The sequence below is a fragment of the Rhinolophus ferrumequinum genome, chromosome 17 (assembly GCF_004115265.2).
Source record: "Rhinolophus ferrumequinum isolate MPI-CBG mRhiFer1 chromosome 17, mRhiFer1_v1.p, whole genome shotgun sequence".
In the NCBI taxonomy this organism is placed as follows: domain Eukaryota; kingdom Metazoa; phylum Chordata; class Mammalia; order Chiroptera; family Rhinolophidae; genus Rhinolophus; species Rhinolophus ferrumequinum.
Window position 1 is genome coordinate 12,856,303 of NC_046300.1, and position 23,624 is coordinate 12,879,926.

At 44.5% G+C, this 23,624-nt stretch overlaps 1 protein-coding gene and 2 long non-coding RNA genes across 4 annotated transcripts; all 3 read right to left on the reverse strand.

Moving 5' to 3' along the window:
• Nucleotides 1-1,548: 1,548 nt before the first annotated feature.
• On the reverse strand, nt 1,549-3,358 carry LOC117037243 (uncharacterized). 2 transcript variants are annotated; one of them, XR_004425479.1, is made up of 3 exons: nt 3,254-3,358; nt 1,900-2,069; nt 1,549-1,594 (listed from the first exon to the last, which is right to left on the reverse strand). It is a non-coding gene; the product is annotated as an uncharacterized LOC117037243 (long non-coding RNA). The 2 variants fall into 2 exon arrangements; XR_004425478.1 differs by having other exon boundaries at nt 1,900-2,107; nt 3,254-3,356.
• Nucleotides 3,359-4,660: 1,302 nt separating this feature from the next.
• On the reverse strand, nt 4,661-8,759 carry LOC117037244 (uncharacterized). Its single transcript, XR_004425480.1, has 3 exons — nt 8,419-8,759; nt 7,548-7,686; nt 4,661-7,164 (listed from the first exon to the last, which is right to left on the reverse strand). It is a non-coding gene; the product is annotated as an uncharacterized LOC117037244 (long non-coding RNA).
• A 2,017-nt stretch (nt 8,760-10,776) lies between these two features.
• Nucleotides 10,777-13,610, reverse strand: EIF1B (eukaryotic translation initiation factor 1B). Its single transcript, XM_033133096.1, has 4 exons — nt 13,323-13,610; nt 12,160-12,323; nt 11,644-11,745; nt 10,777-11,241 (listed from the first exon to the last, which is right to left on the reverse strand). Exons 1-4 carry the CDS (start codon nt 13,351-13,353, stop codon nt 11,197-11,199), a joined length of 342 nt encoding a protein of 113 aa, XP_032988987.1. The 5' UTR covers nt 13,354-13,610; the 3' UTR covers nt 10,777-11,196.
• Nucleotides 13,611-23,624: the final 10,014 nt, after the last annotated feature.

Sequence of the window (23,624 nt, forward strand, 5' to 3'; positions counted from 1 at the left end):
CAGGAGAAGCAGCAACCTGGGTGAGGACTGGGGTGCAGGGGTGCCCGTGCCGCCAAGCAGGAAGCTCCACCCCTGCCTTCCAGGGGCACAACATACTCTGGATGGAACCCCAGGCCTGTTCCCCCGCCAGACCTCGTCCCTCCGAGTTCAGGGGTCTGTGGGGCTGCCTGGTGACCCACTTCCTTCCTCCCCCATCTTTCACTAGAAGGTTGGGGCTGTCTCTCTAGGCTTCCTGTGACCCCATCTTTGTGAACGCTAACAGAAAAATGCTGCCGTTTCAGGCAGATGGAGGGCGTGTTTTCCTCGATTCCAGGAAGGAGGCAGGTTTTTCCCTATTTTTATATTCTGTACGCCAGTGTTGTAAACTTGCCTGCTCTTGTTAAAGATGTAACTCCCTCCCCTCCACAGAGGTCCTGAGGATCTGCGAGAGGAAGGGTTTCAAGAGTTTGGGATTTTTCACTGTGTCCCAGGTAATTCTAATGATGAGGCAGGTTAGGAAATGATTCCATAGGTCGTTTTCATGACAAACCAGAAGTGGCCCATGGTGTCCTGCACCAGTATTTAGAGTATCATCTAGTCCCACATTTCTTAAAAACACGACTAAGCTTCTTGAAGGGCAAGACACTGAGTTTGGTGCCATACTCACATCACTTCACGTCATCCTGAGTTACTTCGGAGGAAACCGGGGTTCTGAGAGGTGAGCTGGCTTGATCAGGTCACATAGCTGGAAAGTGGTGGAGCCTGGTTTTGAGTGCAGGGCTTCTGATTCCAAATCCTTGGGCTTCTCTGAAGCCACCGAATGGACTCCTGTCATTATACCACTGCCAGGAACCTTTGCCACTCAAAAGTGTGTCTGGCAGACCCGCTTCACCAGCACCACCTGGGAGCTTGTTAGCAATGCAGAACCCTGAGCACACTCTGGACCTCCTGCGCCAGAATCTGCGTTTTGATGAAATCACCTGGTGATTCTTCAGACCCCAACCTGGGTTTATTGAGCTACAATTGACATATAACATTGTGTCAGTTGAAAGTGTACAATGGAATGCTTTGATATACGTATATATGACGAAATGTTTACCACAATGAAGTTAGTTAACACATCTTTCACCTCAGACAATTATCATTTTGTTATTGTTGCTATGGTGAAAATATGAACGCTCTAGTCTCATAGCAATTTTAAAGTCTATAATACAGCACTGTTAACTGTGGTTACCACGCTGTACGTTAGATCCCCAGAACTTATTCGTCCTGTTATTGGAAGTTTCTACCCTTTGACCAACATCTCCCCATTTCCCCCACCCCTCAGCCCGCAGCCACCACCACTCTATTTCCTGGTTCTATGAATTCAGCTTTTTTAGATTCCACATGTAAGTGAGATCATGCAGTATTTGTCTTTCTCTGTCTGACTTATTTCATTTAGTATAATGTCCTCAAGGTTCATCCATGCTGTCACAAATGGCAGGATTTCCTCCTTTTTCATGGCTGAATAACATTCCATTTTATATATTCATATATATATCTCACAACTTCTTTATGCATTCGTCCATCGATGGACACTTCGGTTGTTTTCACAGCTTGGCTCTTGTGAATAATGCTGCAATGAACATGGGGGTGTAGATAGTGATTTCATTTCCCAGAAGTGGGACCCCAGGTGATTCTTAATCACATCAACACTCAAGAAGCCCTCACGATGCTGTGGTTTGAGTAGGGGACACTTGAGACAGAGATAGAGAAGGAGGGGCAAAGGCGGGAGGGAAAGAGGGCGAGGGAGGTGCATACATGGGGTGTGTGTACCTTGGAAAAGTCTAATCATTTAAAAGCATTACCCCTCAGATACCATCACTTCCACATCCAATTTCACTCTGGTGGAAAACTGTTCCCAACGAAAGACTCTCTAACCTTTTTCACTCTTGAAAGTGCGTTTTGGGAGGACTGCTTATCTTCGATGCCAAACAAGTCAGCCAGGTGACTGTGCCAAGGGAAGTACCTCCAGGGAATGGCTGAGCAACTCACTCACAGCAGGACACAGGGAAGCAAATGCTTCTTCCTCCCGCGATGTCACTGGACCTCTGGAATGAGAAGTCCGCAGAGGGACATTTTTCTGCACCTTTTAAACCAAAGTTTTAATTTATTATTTTTTTCTTGAGTGCTTGGAGCATATGAGAGTTTATTCAGTATTATAACCTCTCCATGTCTTCTAACTTTTGGGTCTTTTCTCTAAAACAAACTCAAATGCTGACAAATTGGATTCTTGTCGGAAATGTGAGGGCTGGTGTAAAATGGGTGAAGAGCATCATCTACTGGTCATCTTTGGGTACTGCACTTACTAATTTCCCCCCCAATTTAGTAAAATTACAAAATACACCTGGGGATTTGTGCGTAAGTCAGGCAAAGATATTCCTGCCACACTGTAACAGAGAGAGACAACAAAGAGAATAAGAAAGAGAAAAAGAAGTGCCACTATCCTCCAGAAAATATGTCAACACATGGTATCATGGTATCTCCAAAAGCAATGTTTGACGAGAGTTTGACACAAGCAATGAAAACGAACCAGGTTGAGGAGGATACCGGGAGCAGGTGTGTATTTCTGCAGATTTGAGCCCCCCAAGGAGTGGAGCACACCACATTTAACGGAAAGGGGAAAATGTTTCTCAGTGAGTGATAATGAAATGACTGACTATCAAAACCTGTGGACCACAGAAGGGAAATTTACATCCTTAAATGCTTACAGTTGGAAAGAAGAAAAGCTAAAAGTTAATGATCTGAGCGCTTAGCTTTAAAAGTTACAAAAAGGATACAACAAAGTAGAAGGAAGAAAATAATAAAGATAAGGGCAGAAATTAATGAAACAGAAAATAAACATATAGTAGGAAGGGTTAAGAAAGCCAAAGAAATTTTAAAGACAATACTGACAGGCGTCTGGCAATACTAATTAAGAAAGGAAGAGAAAAGATGCAAATAAGGATAAAAGAGGGGAACGTAATTTGGTGGTTACCAGAGCGTAAGGGGGTTGGGGGGGGGATGAGGGTGAGGGGGATCAAATGTATGGTGATGGAAGGGGAGCTGACTCTGGGTGGTGAACACACAGTGTGACTTATGGATGATGTGATACAGAATTGCACACCTGAAATCTATGTAATTCTACTAACAATTGTCACCCCAATAAATTAAAAATAAATTTAAAAAAAAAAAAAGAATAAAAGAGGCACCGTAACTGTGCTCCGGAGTTAAGCAGTTCAAGGTTGAAGCTCACCCTTTGTTCGTTCGCCAAAGGCCACTAGGAAACCAGAGCTGCTGTGCGCTGCCACCGACCTAGTGCTGTTTATTTAGTCTCCAGAATCCTGCCGGCCTGCCTTCTAAAGAGATGATAGAAATGCCACTTTAGATCTCACTCTTTCACATTTTCACATCATGGACCTCATTGATTTCCATCAAGTTACCATGACCAGTGTTTTCTCCTTCTGACAGGTGACAAGAAAATCTAACATTTGTTAAATGCTTCTCATGTGCCAAGCACTGTGCAACGTAATCCCCAAAATGGGTTCCTGAGATTATCCTCGTCATCTCCACTTTATAGATAAGGAGACAGGTTTGGGACCTGGAGTACATACAGCCTGGGTGGAGGTAGTGCCAGGATTTTGGCCAGGCAGTTGGGGTTTGGAGACTTTCCTAGTCACAGAGCAAGCAAAATCCCAGTGACACCAACACTGCCTGTGTCAAAAAGAGAACTCTAAATGCTGTTTATTATTATTTTTCTATCCCTCTCTAAATGGAGTAGGATGTGCTTTGTGACTCAGGATGAGTCTAGAGATGCAACTTTGGTCTCGGACGTGGGCCCTAACATGGCTGTGACTACCTGTGGGCAGGTCCCCACGGCCCTGGCAACAAGTGGCCTGTAACTCAGGTGTCCCTCACCTGCCTGTCTTGGAAATGCCTCTTTAACCAGGCTTTCACCCACTGTTCCTGGGCTACTACTACATTTTACGTTTAGGGTAAAAACCTGCTGCACCTGAGAACTGTGGTTCTGTCAAGGCCATTTTGGAATGAGCTGCGACCAAACTTTCTGGGTTCAAGGTGTGAGTTCTTTAAGCGCTCTGATTCCCATGTCACATCAAATTAGGATCCACTAACGATGGACCAGATCCAGCCTGTCGCTTGTTTCTCCATGGCCAGTTAGTTAAGAAAGGTTTTTCCAGTTTTAAATGGTTGAGAATAAAATCGAAAGGAGAGTCGTATTTTGTGACATGTGAAAAGTATATGGAAATGAAATTTCAGTGTCTGTGAAGGAAGTTTTATTGGATCACAGCCACACCTAGGCTCTCGGGTCAGTGGCAGCTTTCCTGCTTCAATGGCGGAGTTGAATGGTCGAGACACAGCCCATAGAGCCCGTAGTAAATATTAATATGACTATGAATATTTGCAGAAGAAGTTGGCCAATGCCTGCACTAAATTATCATTATAGAACTTGGAGGTAGAGTCCTCTAAGCAAGGAAAACAAGAAAAGAAAATTGTATTTTCAAAATAAATCCCTTTTTCCTAGCGGAGGGAAAACCAATCGTGAGAATCTGCAACATGCAGGCAGCTCACTAGCGTTTTATCCTGGATTGGCTCGGCCCTCAGGCATCTGGGGGGATGCTTCTGGTTCTAGCTGGGATTTCAGGAGCCAGAGTGGGTGACTGTCGGGTGACACAGTTTAAGATACTGGTATTGTCCGGGAGGAAAACAACTTCTTTCCTCTACTCTCGTTGGTTCTCCTCTGGGACCCCATAAGTTAGACTGACAGAAGACGGATTCACAAGAGAACCACACACAGAAGTTTATTAACATGTGTACCGTGCATACACTGGGAGTGCATAGTGACAAGGAACGCAAAAGGGTGGTTAGAACTCGGACCCATGAAGCATATCGAAAGAACAATGATGTCGTAGAGAAGTGAGAAGAAAAAGGGAAAGGAGTTTGAGCTTCTAGGGGCAGGAAACTGTGGGAAGGCAAACGTGGAAACCAAAGGGGCAAAGTCTGGTTAGTAAGGTTTAGTCGTAGATTCCTCTGGTGCTGTCTCCAGGCTGATAAGGGCCTAGTTATCGCGCATCCTCTCAGTACAGAGGGGAGACACCTTTGTAATGTCCTGCATGTAGGCAAATTGGGGCAGGGCAGAGAGCTTTTCTTGTATCTGCTTCTTCTCAATTGTCTTCAGCTCAAAATAATCCTTACGCGAAAGTGGTCTATTTCAGTGGGGCATATTCTGCTACCCTTCATTATAAAGATGAAGTTGGGGTGCTATCGGCTGGGAAATTGCTGGTATTCAGTCACCCTGAAATCATAAGGTCCCTGAAGGAGATGTGTACACAGGACAAAGCCTCAAACACGGGAGGCAAAGTAATATTTCATAACTCGATGAAATTTAAGGGACCTCAAAGAGCCAAAGCTATCTTGAAAAAAACCAACAAATTTGGAGGACTTACACTAATGAAGACAGTGTGGTTTGGGCATGAGAGATACACAGAGCAATGGAATAGAATTGATAGTCTAGAAATACACTCTCATTTATGGCCAATTGATTTTTGGCAAGGGTTCCAAGACCATTCAGTGAGAGAGAGAATCATCTTTTTAAGAAATGATGCAGGGACAACAAGACATCCACATGTAGAATAATGAATTTAGATCTCTAATTTATACCAATATGCAGAAGTTACATAAAAATGGACCAACTTAAATATAAGAGCCAAAACTACACACTGCCAGAGAAAACCATAGAAATAGGGAATGACTGCTAATGGGTGTGAAGTTTCTTTCTGCTAACGGGCAATGATTGTGGTGATGGTTGTACAACTTTGGGAATATACTAAAAACCCAGTGGACTCTGTACTTTAGATGGTTGAATTTTATGGCATACAAATTCTTAATAAAACTTTAAAAAGACAGCTTGGCAGGGGCCTGGATCTGAAGGACCATGATCAGCCTGGTGCTTCTGTGTGAGGCGTGGGGGCTGGGGGAGCGACAGAAGCTTCTATAGGGTAGGAACCCGAGAACTCAGGTCTTTCCAAGGCCCTGGTAGAATATGCCTCTGCCAGGCATGCGTCCAGTGTTCTTTCTCCTGAAACGGAAGCCCTCTCCTCTTATCCCACTCCAGGGGAGATAGCATGGAAGGTAGAAGGGGTGAGAAGATGGCTTGCCAGAAATAATTGTGTTCAAACAATCCTGATAAAAATTCGCACAGGCTCCAGATGCTTTCAAAACTGAGAACGGCCCATGGCTGTGTTATACGATAATCAGACTGGAATTTCCCAAAGGGTGAGTGGAGGTCAGAGGAAGAGAGACTAAGTCATTTTTTTCAACAAATATTTACTGAGCACCTACTGGGTTCCAGACCCTGTTCTAAGCACGGGGGGTGAGACATACAGAGGTGTCCTTGGCTGGGTTCCTCAGAGGCTGTGATAAGAATGTAAGTGCAAATACTTTATCTGAGAGGTGATCTCAGATAGCACTGGTAGACGGATGGGGGAGTGAGCCAGGAAAGGGAAGGAAGCCAGTGAAGGCTGCTTTATGGACAGGTCACCGTTATGGGAAACTAGCTGCAATCTTGCTGGAGAACGCTGGGAGCCAGCATAGAAGATGCTCCCGAGTTTTCCCAGCTGAGTATGAGGGAGCTGGGATACATACATACCAACTCCCATCGGTCCTCCGTGGAGCAGGGGCAGGTGCTAACGCCCTCGTACTTCCCCTGTGCCTGGCATGGGCCCAGCGTGCTCCTGTGGCCAGTGAAAACCCTCAAGCACAGGTCACAGATGCCTGCAGCTGAGCACCCAGGGACCACGCACTGGAATGGTGAGTACCAGGGCCAGGAGCGAGGCACTGCCCGCGTCTCCTATATTTGCCTCCTGCATTCCTGACATGTTAGGCGGTGGGTGGGAGCGAGATGGGAAGTAAACCAGCAAAAGCAAATAATAAACAAGATCATTTTGGGTAAAGGGAAATATTATGAAGGAAACAAAACATAGGGTGCTTTGTTAGCAATGGATGGGAGGACCTTATTTAGACAGGGGAGTCAGGGCTGGCCTCCTTGCGGCTGGAGCTTTATCCCTAGGACAAGATTGTGAAAGTCTTTTCTTGTCTCAACCAGGATTTCAATGATAAAGGATTGGCTAGATCCACTTCTGCATAACACTAGAGGGATGACAAAAATGAAAGCAGTCAGCTGGTTCTTTAATGATGCCTGCAACACCTTGAACCTCACGTTCACTGACCTGCCAGGAGCTATCTAGTTTTTAAAGTGACCACAAGGGGGTGTGAAAGGACTGCATACTTGCCCTGATTCCCCTCTTCCCCCGCCCCCCAGCCCTTTCAATTCCTTAACAGTATCCGTCATTTCTTGGGTACCCTATATTGTTTCATTTTGACAACCTTGGCGTACTAAGTAGGTTGCTAGTGGTTCCCATAGTCTAGTCTGAAGATTGGGCTAAGGTTTCCTGTTTTAAACAAGTCTGACTTTAAACAAGTCAGACTGGACGTCTGTGGCCAGGGAGTAAATGGGCCTTCAAGGTATATACCTCTCTCCAAATCCTTGCTGATGTCACCCCCACAGAATTCGTCATGGTTGACAGATTGGAGTATGTCTGATTCTATCTCTGCTCGCCAGACTGTCTGCTGTTCCTTGCCCAATGGACCGGGGTGGTGAGGCCTGGGGTCCTGGTAAAAATGGGTGAAGGACACATGGAAACAAACCCTGGGGTTACAGCCCGCCGTTTGGACCATTCTGTAGGCCTAGAGACCCTTCAAAACCCTCCAGGCTACAGCAGAGGGCTGCAGCTGAAGCCGTGTGGGGACTCATCCCTTAAAAGAATCCCTACAGATTTTCAGCTTGTTAGTCCCCTTTCTGTCTTGAATGAATGGTGCCTATCTCTGTGTAATTGCTTTTGCGTGAAAAAGTCCGTAGGCTGTTCACTAGTTTGAGATGCAGGCACCACGATTCAGGTGCTGCCCTCAGTTCCCTGGGAGAACAGCTACAGACCATGGCAGACTACTGCTCCTCCTGCCGGGCTCCAAACCAGACCGACTAACGAGCTGGTGAGCCACCTGACCCACCCTGGCATCCCCAGGACCAACAATGAAGTTAAATTGCCCTTGAACTTCTCCAGGGGAGTCAGAGAATCCCCACAGGCCACATGCAATCTCACACAGTGAGGAGTTTGGCATTCCCTCCTCTGCTGGCACTACCTCTACTCTGGTGTCCCAGGAGTGAAGAAATGCCTCCGATTTGCCTTTCCTTTTTCCAAGCCTTCATTATGCAGATAAAAAGGGGAGTTAAACATCTGCACAGGCAGGAGAAAGGAGCTGCCAGTGCTGAGGGCCCGACATGGTTTTTCTCCTGCTTAATTCCAGCTGCTTCACTTGGCCCCCGGGCCCCAGAGGAGCAGTCACCTGGCTATCTCCTGCCTGTCATGCGAGTGCAGCTGGCCGCAGTCCACTGGAAACGAGGAGTCCCTTGGTTTTAGTTACAGCACAGCCAGGCCTTCTTCGTTTCCTTCCCACATGGAATTCTCGTTTGGTACAGGGAGTCCTCCTAGGCCCAATGGAAAAGGTTTGTGTGGACCGTCTGAGGGGGACTTTTCCTGCGCTGTAACTACCCATTCCTTTAGGGGGAGCCCAACTGGGGACAGGCAGCACACACACTGGTCTGCTAGCATTCTGTCCTTTTCACGCTCTTTTGGTGACAGCTATCCTGACTGGGATGAGAACTGTTCCTTCCCCGTGATCAGAGCCGACCCCTTCCTAGGATGGTTCAGAGAACCGCTAGTACTTGAGCTCCTGGGCAGGTAGAACAGGCTGCATCCCCAGGAGGTCAGGATGACCAGAGGACGCCCTTGCTGGTAGCAGTTCACACCAGGCTGGGCCTCCACCCAACGTCAGCTTCCTAATGGCTTTGCCAAGACCTCAGCCAAGTCTCAAGTTCAGGGACAAATCTACTTGTGCTCCACTTGGTATTTTTCATTTTGAGCCGATAGTACAGATCAGTAAACAAAAGCGCAGATCAGAATCTTCCCACACGGGAGGCGCTGGGACCTACCCAATGTGGCTAGTTATTTTTGCTGCATTTGCTAGTCCATCTTCCCTCCTTAATCATATGCTGCTTAGTCCCTTTCACCCCTGTGCAGACAAGAGCACTTTGCCCTGTTCTCATACTTAGGTACCTGAGGCTCCCAGACAGCTTTCCCACACCACAGTGATGATTCCAACTTGGACTAGTTTCAGTAAAATTGCAGAAATACGTATTCTTAATTATGTCCTTTTTTTCCATTGCATTGCTCAAAGACAACAAAGGGTACATGATCTGTTCTTGCTCTAAGGACGGGGACTGCCCTACAGGGGACAAGTGCAATCAGTGTCTGGGGCTCACAGGCTGAAGGATCGGGACAGGTGCTCCTCACAAAATGCAGTTTTGCTCAGAGCTTTGGGCCCCATCCAATGGGAGTGACCTAACACATGAAGGGATGACCACGAGCTTACCTATGGGTGCCAAGTTGAGGGGCCTTTTCCCTCCCATCTACGAAGCTTCCTTTGTCCTTCTACCTTTATTTAATCCTCATCTTAGCAGACACTTCTTGGCTGGGCATTAGCTTGGCTCTCAGTAGACAGAGAGGCAACACTAATTACGTTAAGTTTCTCCTTTATCATTGCCATAAACTATTTCCACAGCACTTCTCAACTAGTGGTGAACCATTACAAAATGTTACAGGTAGGAAAGTGAGAATTTCTCAAACTGGGAAATTCTCCCAAACCTCTTGATCTTTGGTCAAATTATACTGTTTTCAGAAATGAGCTTACCAAATTTGGCACTCTATTCTGCTATACCCAGCAGTCCCAGTCTTTCTTGACTGGAGGTAGGACGGGGTGAGAAAATAAAACCTATTACTTAAGTGTCTTTAAGAGGTAAATCTGTGGGGGCTGTTTTGTTTTTCCAAGAGCAGTATCGACCAAATAAGGGCAGGGGTTCAGCTGGTACAGAATGTAGTCATCCAAGTGATGGACATTTTTCATACCCTCATTATTCCACTGCATTAAGCTAACAGGTATGCACTTGTGGATGCATTTGTCTTGGCTAAATGGTTTTAATGACATGGCTTCTTTAACTGAGCAAATAATTACGGCTCAATATAAAGCAGAAGTTTGGAACTCAAGATGAGCCGCAGAAATCTAATTAAGGACTGCAAATCCTATTATTTCTCACACCACCCCCAGACCCCATGCATTATCACCCGTGACTCTCACTTCCTTTGGTAGAACACATACCAAAACCGTGATGCAGTGAAAGAACATGGCTTTTCTGGCTGCTGGAAGCCCTGGGCTGGCATCCCAACTCTGTCCCTTTCCAGTACTCAAGGAAGTTAACCTAAACCCCAATGTCTAAGGTGGTATCACTGTCACCCACACTTGCAGAGCAGTGTCTGTGACTAAATTTATGTCAGAAGCCTACTATATTATCTGGCACTTAGGGAAAGACTTATGCTGGCAGCCCAATAACAGAACCAATGAAAACACATAAAATAATTCTATGTGCTAATACTTAAGTGTAAATTATACCTCACATTATTTTAAAGCATTTAACACTATATTCTGACAGATTCTTGGCCCCGGCTGAGTTTATACTGGTTTCTAGTCTTATTTTTAAGTCATAAATGAAGAACACAAGCTACATAGAACAGGTTCTCTTCTAGCTTTGGGTTTAACAGTAGCTGACTCTATTTAGAGAGAATACTCGCACATGAGAACTCCAATTATGAAAAACAAAATATATGAGTATCCTACTTGCTTAGATTTGGGAGCCTAATCGCTCACAAAAGAATTCAGAGTTCTTTTTATTGTTAAGCTGCAACATACATGGTTTAATGCAACAAAAAAAACATTTAATCAAGTAAAAAGTAATAAACTGAACAATAAACAAACACTCCAAACAAAATATTTTCCATTGGAAACATGTTAAGATGAATATGGGGTTTCGTTACCATCTTACTGCAATTTTCTTATGTGTTACTAACCTACATACCCCATGTTTTCTGTAATCATGCAAATGTGAATGGAAGTTTGAATGATTAAATAAATGAAAAGTCCGTTTACTGCAGAAAATCATTTCACAAGGCAGCCAAACTGGATTTAGAGAACAAAATTATTCAAGAAATTCTCCACGTACTTAGGCTCATTTTAGAATCCATGAACCTTAAGCTGTTCCTCCTTGACAATGCCCACCTGCAAAATAAAACTTAATTTAGCAGAATCACTTTAAGGAATACATACATTCATCCTTAAGAACACATGGAGCAGTCATTAAAAAGAATTATTAACAACTTATTGCAACAACATATTGGTGGCATTAGCTGTTAATACCAATTCGACACATATTTGAATACCTTGACATAACAAAAAACACCTTGTGTAAATACAGGAACGATCAGGTCACTCTAGCGACAAAATAAACCCAATAAAGGCGGACTGTCTTCAAAGTAAGTACCAACTCTGCGTTTCACTCAATTAGCGAATTCACTTCATTCACATGCTTTTTCACTAAGCAGGAACTATGTCCCATTGCCCTCAAACACAATTTTAGAAGCAATGTCAAAGTGCACATAAAGTACCTAGTCAGTCACTCACCTCTAAGAGAAACTGGCAAATGTTTTTCCTTTGGTCACCTTGAAGCTGAATAACCTCTCCGTATTCGGGATGTTCAATCACGGTACCATTACAGGCAAATTTCTGAAGAAGTATATAAACATTCAATGGAGCCGAGTCAAATACAATGAGGTTTTATTTTCACCATTGAGACCAAAGTAGGCTTGATTAGGTTTGAGAAACAGGTCATTCTCCTGGAATCCCCAACACTTCCAAGTTAATTTGAAAATGAATCAGCAGGTCACATAAAGGAAACAGATTTTACTTGGAACATCAAGAACTAAATTATTTCACATTTTGTTTGAAAGTCATGTAAATCTTATTTTCAGATGGGAGACCAGACATAAACATCTGGTGGTTAATTCAGAGAGTAAACACACCTTTCTTGGATCCAATCATTTTCACCCACTCTGAGGTACTCAAGTAAAGGTGTGAACCTTAACCAACTCAGAGCTGTGCACCAATCACTATACTTTAACCTCTTCTTCCTACCGTTACCTTTTTGAAAGCTTTCACAAGTTTCTTTTTGTCATAATCATCTGCAATGCCCTGAACAGTAGTCAGTGTCTTCCTGCCGTTGCGTTGCTGGATTCTTATATGGATGTAATCCTCAGTCCCTGCCGGGAGTAAGTCGTCACCCTTAGTGGCATCAGCAAAGGGGTCTGCAACGCGGTACCGAAAAAATCAAAAGCGGAAAATACCTTTTAATGAGTAATTTCCAGCTATATGGCACACTAGTCTGGACAGTGAGCAAAGAAGGTTCTAGCGCCTCTGCTCTTCGGGTGGAAATGGGGGGGGGGGAATGGAGGGGCATTAATTAATCCTCCAAGTACTCTCACGAAAAGAAAACAATGTAAATCGGTATGTTCATTGATATTTGAACAGAAAAAGGTTGTTATAGGTAGATAATGTTACTGTTGAGCACAGTCCTCTCATGAGAAAAGAGTTTTAAAACCTGAATTTTACAGCCACGATAAAAATGTGCGTCATCTCGATTATATTCTGATGACAACAGGAACATTCAAATATGCCCACCCCAATCATTTCAACGCAACGGTGCAACATGTCAAAAAAAGAGATCTATACATATACACAGATGTCTGTGTAGATATATATGGATGTATCTCAAGAGGCGTCATTTTTACAAATTACTACGCAAGTAGAGAAAACTGGAGCACGCGCTGCCCTGTGACAGACCAGAGGTCTGCATCCGCATCTTGCACTAAACGCCCCCCACCCCCCCAAGAGCTGCTCCCAAACAGCTCTGAGCACTCAAGGATGCCGATCGCCAAGCCCCTAGCCCGGCATCGCCCTCGCGAGGGGCAGGGCAGGTCTCGGAGCCGCGGAACAGGGTCGCAGCGAATGTCAAGGGGCCGAAGCCAGCAGGGAGCCGGGGCAAGGACCGGGCAGGCGGCGGCCCCGCGCCGGGGAAGCCGGGCTCTACCGGCCGTCCTCGGGGAGGGGGTCGCCAGGGGCCCAGTCGCCATTTTCTGGGAGCTGAGACAAAGCCCCACTCGGGGTACCGGGAGGGCAGTAAGGGGGGTTCCCTGGGAACGGTGGTCAGGGCGACGGGTCCCGGCGAGAGCGGGCAGGGCGGGCTGCCAGCCGGCCGAGCGGCGCGCGGGGGAAGGGAAGGGACCGCGGCGGCGACCAGATCTTACCGAAAGATTGGAGGTTCTGGATAGTGGACATGCGATACTAGTGTGAGGCCGGTGAAGGGATAAAATTCCTGCGGGGCCCGCCCCGATCACCTTGTCAGGAGGCTGCAGTGGCGAGAAAACGGAAATAAATAAGGAGATGCTTCGCCCCGGGGCTGGGATTCGGGGGAGCGGCGGCGGCGGCGGCGGCGGCGGAAGCCGGGAGGAGGCAGGAAGAGGCGGCGGCGACAGACGCTAGGACGCGAGAGAAGAGGCGGCGCTGCGGCTTCTCCTACAAAATGGCCGGTGGAGACTATTTAGCCGCGCCCGCCGCCCCTCCCACGTGACCCGCCCGCGTCAGGCACCCTGGGACTTGTAGTTTTCTGGGGGGCGGGGCGGAGGGCGACAGCGCTCGGAAAGCCTGGGGCAGGCGGGCTCCCGGGACCGCAGTTGCACGCAGGGAGTTCGCCGCCCAGCGCCGGCCGGTAGGACCGGGAACGGTCCAGGTGGGAACAGATGTGTCCGGCCAGAGCCCGCAGGTCTGGGGCTGTCCCCACCGCAGGCTGTCCCCACCGCAGGCTGTCCCCTCCGCAGGCTGTCCCCACCGCAGGCTGTCCCCTCCGCAGGCTGTCCCCACCGCAGGCTGTCCCCTCCGCAGGCTGTCCCCACCGCACGCTCTCCCTCGACTCGCCTTCTCTCTCCCTACAGTGGCGGTGCCGAGGGGTTGGTGCTGGTGGATAATCTCCATCAGTCACCCTCGAGGCCCGGGGTACTGTAAGTAAAATCGGGGTGCAGGAATACAACAAGCCCCTTGGCCCCAGCTTTGGGCTCCACACTCGCCCATCAGCACCTCCTGCATCGAAATTCCAGCCTCCCCCTCCCCCACCGCGTTGTAGGACCCTTGTTAGTCCCCACCAAGGTTCCCGGTGGGAGCCTACCCCTCAGTGTTGGGCCGCCTTCCGATTCCCCAGCGCGGTGTTTTTCAAACTCCAGCGTGCATCTCCCGGAAGGCTTGATAAAACACAGATCGGTAGACCCAGATTTTCTGTTTCAGGAGGTCTGGGGTGTGACCATAGAGTTTGCAAACCTGGCAAGCTCCCAGGTGATTCTGGTACTGCTAGTCTGGGAACAGGCTTCAGAACCACTGCTCACTTTCATCAGGGCCTAGCTCAGCAAATAGGTTAACTGTTGTAGAAGCAGGTACCAGAACTGTAGCATCTTCCTATGAAGCTACACCCAGAAAAGCAAACCTGAGGCTTTGGCTCACCCATGCAGGGCTCACTTGATTGACTTTCTGGAAGTGTAGAAATAGACTAAAACTTAGGGATTCTTAAGCTTTTTTGGTACTGTAGTAGTCTTGTGAAGCCTACAGACCCCTTCTCAGAATAATGCTTTAAGTACATGAAATAAAACATCTAGGGTTACAAAGGAAACCAATTATATTGAAATTAAAACAATACATAGATAGCATAGTATTGTTTCTTTACTAATGCATTACTGAACAAGATCTAGCAGCAGGTCTAATAACTACTAGAATTTCAAAAGGTGAGAAAAGATATTTTGAGATGTCCGAAATATTAGAAATGTAATATGAAAATGTCTGTGACTTCTCTTGGTACAAAGTGACAGACGAGTCCTTCTAATATTACTGTGCTGTTGCCAGCATTCATAATAGAGGAAATGCTAAACTTTGCTTAGAGATTAGTGAAAATGTAGGTGTCATCTTTTTTCCCATCCAATTTTAGGAATCCCCCACCTCCCACCCTGCAGTTTATCCGTGGACCAAGGATATGCAGACCCTAGGTTAAGAATACCTGGATTTAATAATCTTTTGTGATTAACAATGATGATAGGTATTGAGTGCTTACTATTTGCCTGTTGTAAGGCTTATACACAATATTATTAATCTTCATAGCCATTCTATGGTGTAGTTATTACTCTATTTAACATGTAGAAATGGAGGCTTTTGAAGGTTAAATAATTTGCCTTAAAAAAAAAAATCAAATTCTTAACTCCCAGGAGTCTAACTACATTTTTGGTCTTCTAGTCCTGACTTAAATGAGTAGCACAGGTATTATCCAAACTAAGGTATAAAGTTTTAGAGCTGGTTTCCAAACAAGGAGAATCAAAACTTTTTTGTTTTGGTGGTTACAGCTACAGTGGTTTCTGTTCTTTGCTCTTATAGGCTTATAAGCACCCTTGAAAGTAATTTTTAATACTCTTCTAGATGAAGTACAGAATAAACAAAATGCATCTCCATTTCTGTTTTCTTTCTTAGCAGATGTCCAAAACCATTTTATATTACATTGTTTTTTAGAAAGAGCCAAGGGTGGTCTATTGAAGAAAAAAATAAAAAACATGGAAAAGTTTAAAAAAAAAATCCAGAATTCTTATGTTTTTCATGGTCATTACCTCTGTCAGGAGAACTCCTCCTTTCTTAGACCTACTGTTTACACTGGAAACCCCTAGGAGCTCAGAAATCTTCAGTCAAAGCCAATGATGACTACAGTTTAGATACAATTGTGATAATTGTCTTAAAACCTCTCCTGGCTCTGGTCATTCATAGATTTTGTCTTTTGACCTGCACTGTCCAGTATAGGAACCATGAGCCACATGTGGCCACTGAGCACTTCCCACGTATCTGGTCCCCACTGAGATGTGCTCCAAGTATAAAGGACACGCTGACCTTTGGACCTACATTGTCTCAATTTCACCTGCTGCTTTTTACTTTTTAAAATGTGGCTACTAGAATATTTAAAATTACACGTGGCCCGCATGCTAGCTCTATGAGACAGCACTGGCTTAGAGGGAAGGATTTGACCTATATGTAAAGTTATAAAAGGAATACATTAGAGCATGTAAAACCTAGTCTTTTTAGTTCTACATGGCACCAGCCTAGTTTAAGGTGATGATTTCCTGCCTGTTTTCAGAAAGGAGTTTAGATCACTTGCAGATAACTGTACTGTTGACAAAAGGAATCAGGGAAGATTGAAAAAGAAGAATAGTTGAAAAATAAAAGCCCCCAAAGCTAGAGATAGGCCCCAGGTCTGGCTCCTACTGTCCTGATAGTTAAGACAAAGGAAATCAGCCAGGAAGTGCACGTGTCTACAGGATGAGAACATACCTGTCGCGCAGGAGAAATGTCTTTGCCTGGCCCTGACCTGCAGGAGATGCTTTTGTTGGGGCCTCATAAAGGGGACACTGTGATGTATGAGACAGCATCCCAGCAGTCTGCCGACCAGGGAGACAGCGGTGGGTTAAGCAGCTGTTTCTTACATCTGCTCGTCATCAAGACGTGCCATCAGGTTAGGACCTCGGGGCGTCCTCCATTCGTAGGTTGCCTGCCGTGGAGGGCATGTGATAATATGCCACTCAGATTTCCTGCTTCACTGAGTACAGTGTGGGGAGTTGTCGGTGGTCCATTGTGAGAGCTTTTATCAGAGCAGAGGCCCACGGGCTCGCGGTGTCTACCAGGTACATGACTTCAGGACTGTAACTTCTCATCTGTAAATTGTGAAAAAAAGGAATATTTGCCAAACCGACCTGCTATGAAGATTGAATGAAATAATGTATGGGAAAGCCCTTTTGAAAGAGTAAAATGCTGTAAAAAACAAAGACGTTTTTGGTACTCTGGGTTTTATTTTATTTCCAGCATTTGATAGCTGTGGGGGGAGGATTTCCGTAGAGTCTCTTTTCACTTTTGCTTTGTTTGCGATGACTAATATTCCAGATTTTTAGCTTAGCTGGAGCCCTATGTGGACAGGCTAAGTGGCCGGAAGATTGTTGTCCTGAAAAGCAGTTGCCTTTTCTCAAATATAAATAATAGCTTTTCCAAATTCCTATTTAAGAAATAAATTTGGTTCCGGTTAGAAATGAAGACACGTGATGGTTGATCTGACAATGTCACAGCCCCAAACAGAAAGAAGGCTTTTCCCCTATACTATACATATACTTCAACTTCTGATATTTAAGACTCTGACGGTGTCATGTAAACATACAACCATTCTGGCTAAAAATGTCCAAACCAGAGTGTTTTTATATATATGGATACTTTCATTTAATAAAGGTTGATAAAGTACGTGTTATTGTTATCTTCATTTTACGTAGAAGGAAGTTGAGGCTAAGAGGAATTCATCTTTTCAGGCTCACACAACATCGAGCAAACGTTTGGGCTGAATCTTGAATCGAGGGCTTCCGATGCCAGATCTCAGGACGTCTCCTACTTAAACTCTCCGAGTGACAGAAATTGAATAAATATACCTAAATGACTCACGGAGCTGGACAAACAGTAGCCATAATTTCCAGGGTGTCTGAAAAGTAAAGAAATATAAGGAGCACATTTTTAGAAGTATATTATATTTTCAGATAATATACTCATGATTTTCTTCAACCTCCAGAAAACTTTCTGGGCGAAATACCTGTAAACTTAAAGCAATAGGTCCAGTGTACTTTTTATTCTGAAAAAGTACAATAAATACACTGCGTTTCTAGACCTTTCGGACACTCTGTGGTATTCAGGTCAGTTATAGCATGAGTACTTGATTGTTATATTAGCAATGTGGGATACAAATGAAATGCTTGGAACATTATGTATATGACAAGAAGGATTTAGTTCCTCTATCATTCAGCATAATAGAATTCTGTTATAGCAAAACTCATTATTATGAATATTTACATAGGTCAAAAGTAAAGTCATGTCCCCAGAAACCTACTTAATTACAGTGGGAACTTGAATGAAAGGTCATTAAAAGTAACAGTGATAATAAAGAGAAGGGAATAGTAATTGGCTGAAGGTGGTTAACTCAGCATCTTCAGCAAAAAGTCCCTAATAATGTCAGAAAAGATGTATTTTTGGGAAGAATAAATTCAGCACTGGACAACAAAGATGTGCATCAATGGATCAGGTATTTTTCCTTCCTCTCGAAGGAAAAAAACAGATGGAAATCAATTGATAGAGGAAACTGCATGCTTAAACACTAGCACCACTGGATTCTGGAAGATCATGGGACATCTTCAAAATACTGACACTTTGAACCTGAAATCCTATATTTAGACAAAATAACATGCAAGATTTTGAACTTGTAATTCTGTTTATGCAAAATAATATGCAAGAAGGAAGGTAGAATTAAGGCATTATCAAAACATTCAAGAACTCAAAGGATAATATTGATGACATACTCCAGAAAAATGAAAAACCAAGGAAGAGAAAGATGGGCTAAAAAGTAAAAACAGGTCTCTCTTATTCACTGTCAAAATATTCAATAAAATATTAGCAAATCAAGTCAGCATTACATCAACAAGAATATTACTAACCCAGAAATGCCAGGATATTCAATCATACGTATATTGTAATTGTAGTAAGAGATTCAGAATTCAATATATAAGGATTTAAATATATGCCATTTGGCAGGAACAGAGAGGAGTGTTCACCAGCCAGGGTCTGAGGAACACTCCACACCCCAAGTCCCTAACACATCAAAATGACAGGCTTTCACAACACGAATGCAACCAAGACCACTCTTGAGAGTTGCCTTTTAGCGGTCAGGTTGGAGGTTCCTTTGGACACTCAGGAAGGGAATGGAGACTTGGTGATACTTGAGTAGAAGAGATGCAGACCTTGCATGTCTCAGATGGAGGACATGAGCCCCCTCGACAGCATGGAAAGGAAAGGTAGACATCAAAGCCATAAGTCAGCTAATTTCCAAAAAGCTCTTTGAAAAGGGATACTGATAACATGCATTTGGAAAGCGGCATGATACCATTTCGTGGGAGGCTTTAACTTCTAGTTACAGACAGGATGCAGTACCACGTTGTAAAGAGCGATCCTCCCTTGTCCAATACGCTGAGTATTAAAGGACGCAGCTCCAGGGTCATCTCAATATGATGGAAAAAAATTGATTTTAATCAATCACCTGATTCTATTCTCCAAGGGTACCGTCGTCCCCTTCCCCTTCTCTTTTTTTCCCCAGGGAGGGAAAGGCCAAGGACCACAGTGTGGAGTTAAAACTGCATGGTATTTTATCTGACAATTTGTGGAAGTGGGATGACACAGGAGGTTGTTGCTTCTTATTGCAAGGACAGATCAATGACCTTTCCCAGGCTCAGATTTTTACGCTGATAGTTTCAATGTAATAATAGCTTCCCTGAATTCTTTTCTTAGCTCATTTTAATTTAAGAGCTACTCAATCGATTCTATTACTCTTTGCACTGAGCCACTAGTTATTTTTTATATACAATATGCCCATATCATAGTGTGCCCACCATGCTATGTAGCCCCAGACCAGCGGTGCCCTTAGGTGGCAGGGCTGCAGACAGCTCTGGCCATAGCTGCATTGAGAGGCAAAACCGTGGCACCCTGTCCTCATAAAATCTTATTTGATAGCATCCTCTTCGTGTTTTGTCAGCTTCTTAGGCCACGAGCTCTGCATTTTTGACTTTTAAATTTAATCATCTTACTTTATTGTAAACATTGTATTTAATGGATTTACAATGTTGGTAAAACCACCTCCCCCAGGATTTCATTTCTTTTTTTAGCAGGATTGTATCTCATCTAAGCAAACAAAGAAATATTCCCGTGACAGCATAGGAATAGCTTGCATTTACTGATTGTGCTCTGTGTACCAGGTCAGGGAGAAGTGCTTTACCTGTACTATTTCTGTGTTCATTAGCCAGCCTCACTTTCAATCCTGGACCACCAATCTGCAGCGGGCAGTCAGCACCGCACGTCTGACTGCACTCCTAGGATGCTTTTTCTCATTTTCTACAGTGAGAATTTCCTATGTCTTCGCTGTTCTCAAAACCCAGTTCCTTCCCCTGTGTTCATTCTCAGCTGATGACCTTGCTCATACTGAATGAGGAAATTGAAGCAATCGGGTGGGAACAAACTATGTCGAGACACCCAATTCCGAATCTCCCTGCATTTGTACCTCTGTTCTCTGCCCTGCCGTTTGCTAAAATGGATGAATTATCCCGCGTTTCTTTTTTTGCCCTCTCAAGAATGTTGCTCCTAGAAGTACTAGCCCCTTCTTTCTCTTGCATTTATAAGGTCTCTCTCTCTCTCTCTCTCTCTCTCTCTCTCTCTCTCTCTCTCTCTCTCATAGTATCCATCCCACTGGAATGCAAATCTTTTCTAGAATCTTCCATCTTAAAAAGACAAAAACAACAACTTCCGTTGGCCTTACATCGTTTTCTTGCCGGGACCCATTTGTCTACTCTTCTGAAGAGCTGCCTGTGGTTACTCTCTCCACTTGCTCATGACGCCTTCCTCTCCAGGCTCTCCAGAGAGGCCTCCATGCCCCCTGCTATACTGCGACCGTTCTCGCCCCAGTTTGCTTGACCTCCCTATTGCCAATCTAATGCCATTTCACTGTTTTTACCTTTGACCCTTTCAACAGCATTGACGAAGTACTCCTTTCTTCTCTTGGCTTTTTTCCATATCCTTGGTCACACTATTTCCAACTCTTTTGCTGGTTCCTTTTCTACTCAAACTGTGCCCATGTGCTCTTTCAAGTAGGAGGAAAATCAGGGGTGGTGTCCTGGAAGCCCAGGGAAGAAAGTGTGCTTCCCAGAGGCTGGGTTAGGAGTGGGTGTCACCAGCAGAGGACATTTATGTCCAGTGGCTCGGCATCCTCAAAGTTGCACTCAATGGCATCATGGTATCAGGATGAGGGGATAGAGCAGAAGTAGAGGACATGGCTATTTTCAAACATTCGTGAGATCAGGAAGGCTCTCGATCATTTCCATGTGGGTTACACTGGTTGCGATAAGCTATCAGCAAAAAGGAAATGCACTAGAATTTCCTCTTGTGCTAAAAAAACAAAAAAAAAGATAGGAAGTTATTCTGCATCAAAAGCATCTTTGAGAAGTGGGTAGGACAAGGAGATGGTGAGAAAACAGATTTTTAAAAAAGTTTTTCAGTTACTGTTGACATACAATATTGTATTAGTGTTTCTGGTGTTCTTCCTAGTGATAAAACAGATTAAATAAAAGAAAATCTACTCTTTAGTTCAGCTCCCTTTAATTCCCTTTGAATATTAGGCTTCTTTAATAATAGTAATAGTGCTCCTTAATGGAAACGAGAATCGGCAGAGCTGTCAGCAGTGTTTCGAGGGCGATGTCATTGCTTCTTGGAGTATAATTCCAAAATTGAAACTCAAGGATCTGATGCATTATAACAGAGAAGATCTTCAATAGCATTTTTCATGGTAACGTCAGAAAGGGATTTCATGTGACTTTTTAAAAATATGATAAGGAGTGAAGACCTTTACCCTCTTAGAAACAGTATTTGTCAAAACTGCGCAATCACTAAAACCAAATCTGGCTTTTCAAAGTAAAACATTATTTTCTATGTAGTTGCTGTAATTAGCTGTGGGACATCACTGACCATTAGCAGAAAAAAACAGATGGAATGAGATTTATCTTCATGCATGAGCAGGATCTTGTAAAAATATAAATTGTTAGCCATAAACTCAATCACCCAGTTGTATAGCAGGGTGCTAAGTTACAAATATTGATGGAGATGGTACAACCAGTCTCTGAATGACCTCTTTTAGTTAGAATGGTCATTTTAAGTGTCTTTCAGGGCAGCTAATTAAAAAGTGTGGAGATTGCAAAATCAGTTCAAACAAAAATCTGAGCAAACTTTGGAGCAAAAGAAAATATTACTATTTCCCAAATCTAGTCCACCGTTTCAGCTAATGGAGCTGCCACTGCCCCAGTAGCCCACGTGAGAAACCTGGGGCCCTTTCCCCCCTCTTCCCTCTCTACTCTTTCTGCTTGGTCTCAGCCTGCCTCCAACTCATGAACACCTACCTTCAACCTCACTATTGGCTTTCGCCTGGGGGTAGGGGTGTGGGTAGTTAGGGAACAAGACTGTGAACAATTAGGATTTGGGAAGAGAATAGGGGCTGGCATGTGTATTCTTAAAAAGCACCCAGGGGATTCTGATGCTCCCTTCCCCCACAAAGTTAAGAGCCTCAAGGTATAATAGACAGATTCTCAAGGTCAAAGGGAATACAGGAACTTTCACAGCAGGAACAGATTTTAGATTTCCCAAACCCCAAATGCATCATTCAGGCAAAATAAGGGAAGAAAAAGGCACGATACAGGAGACAGGAGAAGATGAAAGAAAACAGAACAAGCCAGAGACTTGGATTTGAGATATTTGGTACAGATCTCTGCCCCCTGAGCCTGTGTCTGGGCAATATGGCTCTGTTCAGCCCTGACTGCATATCCTCTTCTAAAGGCAAGCCAACATTATTCATTCTGTGCCCTCTCTCCCTTCCTAGACTGCAAGCTTCCAGAGGGCAGGATCGTATCTTTTTCTTTCCACCTATCTAGGACCAGGTACCCTGCCTAGCAAAAGGTAGACACTAAGCAGTGAATTCAGTGAATGAACTTATGTTTGTAATCTGCACATCTCTCCTACGGTGTTCTGGAAGAACCTTCAACTCAGTAGGACCAAACATTGACCATGTAATCTAGGTCCTGCTCAAACTTACGCTCCCATTTCTGTATTGGGTGGTAGAACTGAATCTTGCAATCAGAGTCCTGTGTCTTCCAGTCTTCGTACTAATCGACCACTCAGTGGCCACTCTTTTCCTTTTTCAAATGTCCTTGTTTCCTGAGACATTGTCTTCTTCTGATTTTCCTTCCACCTTTTGGACTGACAGTGTTCCGCATTTCCAGGACGCTTGGTCCTTACCTACTTTTATAAGCTCACTCAGTGCTCTCACCCATATGCAGAGCTGCCAGTTCCATCCACGTCCCAACAACCGTCCGACTTCTGACTCCAGCCCTGATTTCTACAAGAGTGCCTCCACCTACCTCCTAGACCTCTCCACTTGGCCGACAGCTCAGATAGAATGTATCCAAATAGGAATTTGTCATCCTTCACTGTCCCTCAGCTCCGTGAATAGAACCAATGTTTTCCCTATTGTTCCAGCCAGAGATCTGAGAGTGTCCTTTGCACCTCAATCCAGCCAAATCCCAAATCCTGTTTTTGCCTCCAAAATGTCTCCTGGACATTTTGCTCTTGATTCCTTCCTGGACTCTATAGGATGTCTCCCAGTTAGTCTACCCACCATCTCTTCGTCCTGCTGCCATGTGTTTCTTATACTAAAATATCAAAAGAAAATAAACTCAAATCTGATCAGGTCACTTCCCTCCTGAACTTTTCAGTGTCTTACCGTTAATCATGGATTAAAGACAAAATGCACCGTATCGATCCAGATGTGCACACCGATGCTGTCGGTGATAAATGGGATGGTGATGGGAGAACATGCAAAATGCTCTGTATACAGATGAAGGAGGGAATCCTGTGACTAG